Source organism: Medicago sativa, chromosome 4 (assembly GCF_051527215.1).
Source record: "Medicago sativa cultivar Bolivia chromosome 4, Bolivia_mono, whole genome shotgun sequence".
NCBI lineage: Eukaryota > Viridiplantae > Streptophyta > Magnoliopsida > Fabales > Fabaceae > Medicago > Medicago sativa.
In genome coordinates, this window is record NC_140752.1 from 81,233,782 (window position 1) to 81,244,348 (window position 10,567).

Sequence of the window (10,567 nt, forward strand, 5' to 3'; positions counted from 1 at the left end):
ACAAATGGTCCTCGTGAGCTTAGCTCAGTTGGTATGGACAATGCATAAAATATACAAGGTCCGGGTTCAAACCCCGGCCACCACAAAAAAAAAACTCGTGAGCTTAGCTCAGTTGGTATGGACGCATAAAATATACAAGGTCCGGGTTCAAACCCCAGCCACAAAAAAAAAATTCATAACAAACGAGCCAAAATTATTGGAGAACTGAGTGGTTGAGACAAAATTGACAGCTGATACAGTTGTGATTTCTAAATTCGTCTTCAAATATTCACCTAGATGCAGTCCTCTTAGTTCGGAGTCAATATTTAGGTCACCCCGTACCTATAAATATAACCAAACTTGTTGATTGTAATTAGTTTGGGACCAACCAACATTCAACCTTTGAAGTTTGTAGCTCAATTTCTCTTCGACGTACCCATCCTACATTTTTATCTTACCTTGGTTGGTTGGTTATGGCAACATCCCATCAATCACCCAACAATGGTAAAGCTTCCAACAGGTTCGTTTTCCACAACATTTTTAGATTCATTTTTTTTTTTGAAGAAAACATTTTTAGATTCATAACATGCAATATTTTTAATATGAATTTTGACATTTGATCTTCTTTTTTATCCATAGGTTTTTTTATGAAGAATGAATTACATTAGTCATTACAGTTGTTTGAAACGGAAGAAAAAAAAAGTAAAACTTAATGGTTTAAATATGTTTTTGGTCCCTATAAATATGTCAACTTTTCGTTTTAGTCCCTCTAAAATTTTCCTTCAACTTTTAGTCCCCATAAAATTTTCAATCTTCACTTTTGGTCCCTCTTTTAAAGTAAACTCATATGTAGAATTCATATTTTTTAATAAAATTTTCCAGAAAAATTCAAAATATTATAAGAATCACTCCAAAAAAAATTTAGAATTTTTTAACAAAACATGAATTTAATATGAATTTTTATATTTTTTACGGTTAAAAATTCATATTTAATTTGTGTTTTGTTAAAAAATTCTAATTTTTTTAAGGAAATTGTTTTAGAATATTTTACACATTTCTGCACAATTTCATTAAAAAATACATAAATTAAGTTGAAAATAGGGACCAAAAGTAGTGATTGAAAATTTTATAGGGACCAAAAGTTGAAGGAAAATTTTAGAGGGACTAAAACGAAAAGTTGACATATTTATAGGGACCAAAAACATATTTAACCCAAACTTAATTTCCATTGTATACTTCTATTTAAGCAACAAAAAAAAGGATTGAGTACATGTTACCTGATAGAAAATATTTCCTATCTAATAATGTTTTACTTTTTTATTTATCTAAAAACAATAGAAAACTATGTATTTCTTGCATCAATTTTTCTAAAAAAGGAAAACATCAAGCACTCATTGTTATGTTATAATTGATAATACCGGGAGGAAACAAATTAATCGATCATGTAGGCAAACCAGATAATATTGTATTTTTTGAATTTTTGTCATGACTATATTTAATAAAAGAGTGCTATTTTCCGCTTCGATTCTCCGGTGTCCATTCTGACGGGTTAGTTTGACTTTTTCCATAAAGAAAAAATTAAGAAAGTTCTATTTTATGTGAAATGGGGATAGTAAAAATTACTCTCCATCTCAAATTACAAAACGTGTTTGTAGTATTTCACGGTATAAGAAATGTAATTAATTTTATATGTGAAAGAGATCTTATCAGTCTTATTAGTTGTTTTACAAAATTGTCGGAATTGAAAGAGTAGGGAGCAATAATATATTTTAAGGTGCAAAACTACTTGCCTATTATTATTCAGCTGTTAATGAGCATTCCCTTAATTATCGTATCTTTAGTTACGAGCTCTCTTAATTGTAGTATCTTTAATTTAACACCTTAAATATAGAAACAATTTATATGATATCTATTAATTTTTTTTTTTGACAAATATAATTAATTATCTATTATGAATAGCTCTCTTTTAACATTCCAAACAAGTTTATATAATCTATTTTGGTGTAGGGAGACTGAAAAAATATATGCCAATATGGATTGGGACAAACTTGCATGTGGAGTGATTCCAACTGATTATATGTACATCATTAAATCCAATGAAGACCGGACCTTTTCAAACGGCACTCTCGTGCCTTTTGGAACCATTGATATCAACCCACATTCTGCTGTTATAAATTATGGACAGGTATATATATAGCTCTTTTTTTCTCTTGGTGATTAACTATGTATAACTTTTGCTCTAAAAAAACTATGTATAGCTTTTAATTAAGCTTTTTTGGTACATGTTTTTAGTGGCTTTTGCTCTAAAAAAAACTACGTATAGCTTTTAATTAAGCTATTTTGGTACATGTTTTTAGTGGAAAGACAAGGAATGAAAGAAAGTAGACCAAATTGAGAGAGTTTTTTTTTAGGGGAAGTAATAAAATAAGAAAAGGAAATGAAATTCCCTTCCTCTCCTTGATTAAAATTTCCAAGTAAGGGTTTGGTAATTTTTATCTCCAAAAAATATATTTAGGTAAGTCTAAGATTTTAAATAAAAGACCATATCAATTTTCATAGTGTACTCAACTTAATTAGAGTGTGTTTGATCGGTAAAATGTAAGTATTAGGCAGAAAAACACACACGTAGAATAGCCCAGCACAAGGCAGAACAAGACAAACCTTTATAGTATCGTCTTATATGATGTTTGGTAAATAAAAGACTATTTTGGTATTTTAAACAACTTATAGTAGGTCCAAAAAGATGTGATGTGGTTTAGTAAGGGACAAGAGTTTCAGTTTTTGTCATGTCTCTTGCCCCTCGTTTGTCCAATCTCTGTAATAGTTTACAATCAAATACAATACAACTGAAGTTGTCGTGGATAATCCTTTATTTCTTAATTTTTAGGTTTGAGTTAAGTATTTGGAAAACATGATATAGCTTGTTGGCCTGATTAAAAAGCTATATTTCACATGAACTGATTACATTAAATAACGTACCATAAAGGACAATCTTCTCAAAAAACTGATTACATGTATGATATATGAATGATAAAAGGGATTATTTGAGGGCATGAAGGCTTACAGAACAAAAGACGGCAATGTGCAACTATTCCGACCGGAAGAGAATGCGCTGCGAATGCAGATGGGAGCAGAGAGGCTGCTGATGCCATCACCTTCTGTTGAGCAGTACATTGATGCTGTAAAACAAGTTGTTCATGCAAATAAACGTTGGGTAGACTTATTGCTCTAATTTTCTTTTATCTCTTTGCCTTGTTTTGTTTTTAGCGCATGTCTGGTATTACGATGTATTTGTCATAATCACAATGAGTCGCTTTGGTTCAGACAAAGTTCATTGTGACACCAAACATGCACCAAGTTCAAGTTTGAGTATGCACTAATGAGTTCAAGTTTGATTATTTCAAATTTGTAATTGGATTAATTGTAGGTGCCTCCTTGGGGAAAAGGAACATTGTACATTAGGCCTTTACTATTTGGAAGTGGACCTGTTCTGGGTATTGGACCAGCACCTCAATGCACCCTCTTAATATTCACTAATCCAATTAGCAACATTTACAAGGTACGGTATCTAATTTTCAACTAGAATTTATAAGTCAAAACAATTGATCTATTTCAATGTATATTATTAAAGGACTAACAAGCAAAGTGTAAACATGGACAGGGACAAAAATCAGCCTTGAATTTGTTGATTAATGAAAACTTTCCTCGTGCATATCCTGGTGGAACTGGTGGAGTAAAAAGTATTAGTAATTATCCACCTGTAAGTTATTTAAATCTGCAAAATAAAATAATAGAAGTTATCTATGACTATAAGCATTTGGTTGAAATTTTTATCTCCTAAATAGGTTTTTCAAGTTGTAAAAGAAGCAAAAGCCAAAGGATTTTCCGATGTGCTTTTTCTAGATGCAGTGGAACATAAATACATTGAAGAGGTATCTTCGTGTAATACTTTCATTGTGAAGGTAATGTTATATTACAACAAATTTTTTTGTTAATTTTTCATGTTTTATATTTATGTTAAATATAATTTGTACTTCATATATATATATAGGGTAAGGTTATTTCAACTGCATCTACACTCGGAACTATTCTTCCTGGAGTCACAAGGAAAAGTGTCATTGAACTTGCACGTGATTTGGGTTACGAGGTAATTAATTAATTATTATACTCGTTTTCAATATACTTACTAATACTTTGCATGGACTCTGGTAGATGAGTTGAGATCCTCTCCATTTGATAAATTTTTTATATAATAAATTTTGCAAGGTGATGGAACGCAAGGTCTCGGTAGAAGAACTGCTTGAAGCTGATGAGGTTTTCTGCACTGGAACCGCTGTTGGGATCTCTGCTGTTGGCAGTGTAACATACAAGAATAAAAGGTGATACAATATATATATTGATGTTGTATTTTGCCGTGTTCACAAAATTACTTAATATATAGAATGTTTAAAGAGTGTTCTGGAGCACTCGTTAAGTTCACAAATATAATATATTAACAATTGATGTTGTTTTTTGCAGTGTTAACTTCAGAACAGGGGCAGATAATGTGACTAAGAAGTTGTATGATTTGATTACGGGCATCCAGACAGGTCTCTTGGAAGATAAGAAAGGATGGGTGGTCAAGATTGATTGAGCTACATTCTCTAAATGTTTGTTGGTCCCAGCTCCACATAATTCTAAACTACTAAATACTCCGGATTGAGTATAATAATAATGACATAAGCTTGTTTATGTCACAAAAAATATAAGCTCGTCTTGGAGAGAAAAATAAGATAATATAAGTATATGGTGTGTTTGTCAAAATCACAATGAATCACCGTGACTTTGTAAAAACTATATAGCAAAATTACGATGGTTCAACATGTATTAACAAATTCATGTAATATCAAACATGCTCTAAATAATATTTGTTTTAATGTCAAATCACAATGAATTTCTCTAAAAGATTTGACACTAAAAAGAAAGAGAAATGGAAATAGTTTCTCTCATTGGAACCCTTTTCATTTTCTCAATTCTAACATTTTAACCATCAAATTTGATATTTTATTTTCTTTATAAATATCCCTTATGTTTGATACAAATCCGCGAGCGTATGGTTCTATCGAGTAGTAAAAATATCGTTCTATAGAGAATTATTGTAATTACCTATTTCGTTTTCAATGTTGATTAGCCGAAAAGATTAAGTATTCGAAGTTCAACAGTTTTTGATTTAAATTCATACTCGCTCCGGTCCTATTTATAAGAGAAAGTTAGGTCAACAAAAGTTGATGTATTTGGACTAAATTTTTAACTAGATACATTAACTTTCGTTGACCCAACTTTCTCTTATAAATAGGACCGGAGGGAGTATAATATAAAAAGGCCTTAGAATTGTGGTCAAATCTTAATGACAAAAACTGAACAATTCCTTGTCTATTTCCTTATTCTATGTTAAATTTATTTTCTTAAGACAAGATTTTCGTAAGTATTTCTTGTTTCCCTTTAGAATACATGAATGTATCTCAATAGCAATAAAACTTATTCTCATGGTTTATTGTTATTGAGATCCTTTAAGTTCAATCTTATAGTCTCAAGATTTACAAAACCACTCTCATGTTTTGCTCACCTTGACTAATATCATTTGTTCTAATATCAATCTTCATCTTTCGATCCTTCCATTGATATTTGAAATATGACTTAAAAATGATGAGATTAGATTAGAAACAACACTAAGGTTCTAAACTTGGTTTGAATAGGATTTAGTCATTAGACATTGTAAACAAAAGACAATAAGTAAAAGATATGGAATAATAAGACATAAAAGTAAATTGTTGAATGTAAATTACAGAATTATAAAGGGCAAGAAAATAAAATACAATAAGGTAAAATGCAGAAATTAGAGCAAAACAACTTAGAACAAAATGCTAACTTTTGATTCAATCTTAAAACAATTTCACAAGATATTCCTCGGTAGTTTACAAGTGTGATATGAGCCATATATATAGCCTATAACCTCAGACAGGGGATTAAACTCGGATTACAATGCAATAATGGGCAGTTTCCAAGAGTTTTCATCATTAATATTTGACTGCATAACGTGCACGGTCGTGCTGGTGAGGCACACAACTGTGCTTGATCCAAAAACGACCAAAACTGAACAGCTGAAGGGCCGCACGGTCGTGCGGCTGAGGCGCACGGTCTGTGCGAGTCATTCGCACCACCTGCGCACGATCAGCACAAAATAGGCGCACGATCAAGCAAAAATGGGGCACGACCGTGCCACTTGAAAATGGCATGTTTCTTGACTTTTGTTGACTTCCTTGGCTTTCAATCCCTAACTTTGGCCCAAATGCATTGTTCTTCAATATTTTTATTCTGAAATTAAAACAAACACTTAGAAGTAAACTAGCTCTAGAATAAGATAAAAACACACATTTTTATTGAAATTGACGACTAAAAACATCACAAACTACCACTTATCAATTTTGATGATTGAAATATTAAAATTGAGAATAGAGAGAATCTATTCCCAAAGAGTAATGACATGTATACACTCACAATTTCTCAACATTTATTTAACATCTCATTTTCTCTCTATCTCTCTTCATATCACATCACTAATGTGATAACACCTCTTTATTTATTTATTTGTCAAAGTGTTATTATTCATTCCCAGAAAAAATAAAACTATTTGTTATTGGGTAGTTAAGATATATGCATGAATCCCTAAAAAAAAAAAAAAAAGATATATGCATGAATGTACATACGGGTTGCACGACGTTGGTGACCATAGTAAGTTAGGCATTTTAGAGTTAAAATATTCAAAAATTCATTATAAAATATTATCAAAGTTTAAACGGAATTGTTAAAATATAGTATCTTCTTTTACACATTCATGTCAAATATTTAGGTATCTCTCAATCAAAATCCAAACTTTAGTTCTCTATATCGTGGAATTTTAGTCTCTTTTGCTACATTCAATCTTAGTGGATCATATATACTCTTTTTTATATGTAAAAAAAATGTGTGGTGCGTATTTATATATAAAACACACATGCTATGGAAGCATATCAAGTGAGAAAGAAGATTCTTATGTGAGAATGAGAGAATCAAATTTGAGCTTTTGGATTAAACTAAAAAACTAAAAAAACTGTCAATCACAACTACTACAAACGGTAAAACCACCAAACCAGTCAGCCACCAAAGATCCCAACTATCAATATTGCTTATGGATTAAATGGGGCAAAAACAAGTGGAGACCACATTCATAGGCATGAGTAGCGCATGAGCCATCCTTATTTATTCTCATTGCCCCTTATAGTCTTCATCAATTTAGGTCCATTCCTTCGCTTTCACCAACCAATCCCTCATCCCTTACTTTGCCATTACAGTCCAAAAACAAAAATAAACGTAGAAATAACATCAAGAAATACTAATATTGTGTTTGCTAATGTGAGGGATATTGGTTAAATAATCATTAGAAAGAAATGCTTCAAAAGAATCCATAGAAAGAAAGTTTGTCTAAAAAATAGATGCTAAATAATTGTCAATGGTAATACTTGCATTATTTTCAAAATTACAAACTTATGTCTCGAGATTTGAGAGAAGGTCTATCCTTATACTGGGAGTTAGACAAATGATGGAGAAGGAAGGAGTAGAACATGGGAGCTTCTAGGTATACTCACAAAAAAAGCGTTTTGATACACTTTTTAATTTTTTTTAAACTAATAAACTAACGATGATTTTTATGAATTCCGTATTTCATATTTTAGGAAAGATCATTTTATAAGAAAAAGTGTCATTTAATTGTTTATCGATATTATACAAATTTTTATATTTTATCTTAAAAAATATTTATCATTATGAGTAATAAAAGTTCAGAAAAAAATTATTTAGCAACACTTGTAGTAAATAATGCTTTGTATTAGTATAATTTTGTAAATGATGGAAAATATTTTCTTTTCTAAAAATCCAATTTAAAGAATAAATAAAGTAGATCAGACCAAGTCAAAGTGTATAATGTATTGTGGATATTATCGCAAAACACATCTTGTCTTGTTATTAATTCTGAATTCTTAATGAAAATAGTGTCGTCTTAATGCTGTGTTTTTTTAGGCGTAATGAAAATAATATGTTATGATTTTATGAATAACAATAAATGAACTTTTTTTTTTACAGAAACAACAAATGAACTTCAACATGAGAGATACCCTACGTGATTTTAGAAATAAATGAAGGCTTTGCACTAAATCAAAGCTTGAGTAGGTTAGATTAGGTTTGAATGTTTTTTTCCCTGAGGGAAGGTTAGGTTGTTGCTTGCATATATAATAAAAGATGGGGAAGAATGAAATGTCTCATTTTTTTTTTTTTTTGAGCAAGAAATGTCTCATTTTATTTAGCTTTGATTTTGGCAAGTAACAAACCTACCCATCCGTGGTTGGTAGTACTACTACTACTAATTACTGTTAATAACTTCATCCGTTCCAAATAGTATATGTACGTTACTTCAAAAAGGAATCTCACTTAATCAATTATTCTCTCATCAAAATAGTTTATTTTAATCATTCATACATCATATCTCATTAACAATATATTAAAATCATCAATGTCACCAAAGATCAATATCACTCTAGTATTTTTCCTCTACAACAATCTTTAGGTCAAGTCAGAATTTTTTCCATACAGAGTTAAATAAAATAAAATAAAAAAATTAAAGGCACCTACTTCCAAGTCGTCTCTTGGTGGGAGGTTATTCCCTCAACCTTTAGGTCCTATTGGTTCAAGGTCGGGTAACTTGAAGAAAAAAAATTGAGGCATATTTAAATAAAGAAATCGGACATCAAGCCATAAAAAATCTTTTAGATTTACTAGGCTGGTCAAAATCTTGGTTAAGAAATATTCAAACAGAAAATTTATCTTCAAACATTTGTCAAAGTCAAAAATATATTTCTTTATAAAAATTACTTTTTTTGATTCTTTAAACTAGTGATGGCAATGTGGGTCAGCTCACCACATTTAAGCATGCCCCACTATTAATTCAAGCATTTAAAACATCGTGATAAATCTTAATTAAAGTAGGTTTTCAAATAAAATTTTACTGCAAATATCATGATAAGTCTTAAAATAGAACTTAATCAATGACATATATTAACTTGTTAGTCTATTTAAATACAGCAAAATGCTCCTTCAAAAAAGATATACTCCCTCCGTCTCTAAATTATTGTCGTTTAAGATTTGTGCACGGTTATTAAGGAAATGATTGATTGTGTTGATTACAATGGTAAAATTAATATCATTTACTAAAATACCCTTATTAATTGTAGTTAGTGGAGTAGTTAAGTTTGATGAAATTCAATAATAAGGGTATAATAATGGAAAAAAATAATAAATGCTGCATTGATATTCTAAAGTGACAATTATTTTGAGATAAAGAAAAACATGCTAAAGAGACTATTATTGTGAGAAGGAGGGAGTAGCAAAATGTTAACTTGAGCAAGTTAAGAAGTCAAATATAGAAACTTAATCTTGAAAAATTATGCATTCAATATTTTTAGCTCCTTAACTTGTGTCATTAAAGGCACATGGCACAAGTTAGCATGATCTTTAATATGGAAGTCAAATTATTTATTTAAGATTAGCTCATTTAAGTTGGTTTAGTGACGTTGGTTTGAGACCTTAGAGTGTGCTCCTCTTAAGGTCTCATGTTCACCTCATTGTGTCGATTTCATTGAGATACGTTCATATAGAGCAATGATCTACCTTAAATGGGCCCCGCAAGTGGATGTTAGTATCAAACCCTTCAGATTAGTCAGACTCAGTTGTAGCCGGATACCAAGTTTAAAAAAACATGAGTACGCTAACTGATCATATCATACTCTAAAAAAATGCCAGACTCGGGCTTAAAATACGTTTCAAGTAGACAATATACTAGACTCACCCCTTGATTTTTTTTGATTAGGTATTATAAAATCTTACTCGATTTAGCCTATTTTGACTTTAATTGAGAGTAGCAAAATTAAAAATTTCCCTAAGTGTATGTTTGAGAGTTTAGGAGGGAGGGAGAAGACTTTGGGGAAAGAAAAAAAAAGGAGCAAATGGAAGGAATAAAGAACTTTGAGGATTTATTTTTCTTCGTAATATAAAATTAATCTACTTTAAGGAGACCTCAACAATTATATTGGGTGAGAATTTTAATTAGAACATTTTAAAAGGTTTATAAAAATTCTTCAAATTCTATCTATGTTGTAATAATATTTTCAAAATTTAAAGTATATTGATAATATACATTAAATTATCATTCTTTACAAAAACACTCTCTAAAAAATATGAATGATTTCTCAATTTTTTCTTATACGTCCTCGCCCCAAAATACTCTCATCCTCTCTCTCTCTAATTTTACAAACAAAACCTGATAAACTAAAAAGTAAGGATGTGTTTGATTCACAAAATAGCAAATACTTTTTTTTTTGTTACAAAATACTCCATTCGTTTCAAAATGAGTGTCACTTTAGCAAAAAAAAAACTGTTTCAAAATGAATGTCACTTTACATTTCCAATACAACTTTAATTTTTTCTTCCAACTTTACCCTCAATAAATACTCCAACTTTT

General features: G+C 30.4%; 1 protein-coding gene across 2 annotated transcripts; it reads left to right on the plus strand.

Moving 5' to 3' along the window:
* Window positions 1-336: 336 nt before the first annotated feature.
* Window positions 337-4,902, plus strand: LOC146932556 (branched-chain-amino-acid aminotransferase 2, chloroplastic-like). Of its 2 annotated transcripts, none has more exons than XM_085704250.1 (9): window positions 337-499; window positions 1,987-2,164; window positions 3,017-3,193; window positions 3,407-3,538; window positions 3,635-3,739; window positions 3,825-3,941; window positions 4,031-4,126; window positions 4,246-4,358; window positions 4,498-4,902. In XM_085704250.1, exons 1-9 carry the CDS (start codon window positions 453-455, stop codon window positions 4,610-4,612), a joined length of 1,080 nt encoding a protein of 359 aa, XP_085560376.1. In that variant the 5' UTR covers window positions 337-452; the 3' UTR covers window positions 4,613-4,902. The 2 variants fall into 2 exon arrangements, with proteins under 2 accessions (XP_085560376.1, XP_085560377.1); XM_085704251.1 differs by having other exon boundaries at window positions 338-499; window positions 3,641-3,739.
* Window positions 4,903-10,567: the final 5,665 nt, after the last annotated feature.

Bases quoted from the DNA above. Each gene is read 5' to 3' on its own strand.
- LOC146932556 (XM_085704250.1), top strand. From the start codon at position 453: ATGGCAACATCCCATCAATCACCCAACAATGGTAAAGCTTCCAACAG. The intron at 500-1,986 runs GTTCGTTTTCCA...ATTTTGGTGTAG, and splicing joins AATGGTAAAGCTTCCAACAG to GGAGACTGAAAAAATATATG. The intron at 3,942-4,030 runs GTAATGTTATAT...ATATATATATAG, and splicing joins GTAATACTTTCATTGTGAAG to GGTAAGGTTATTTCAACTGC.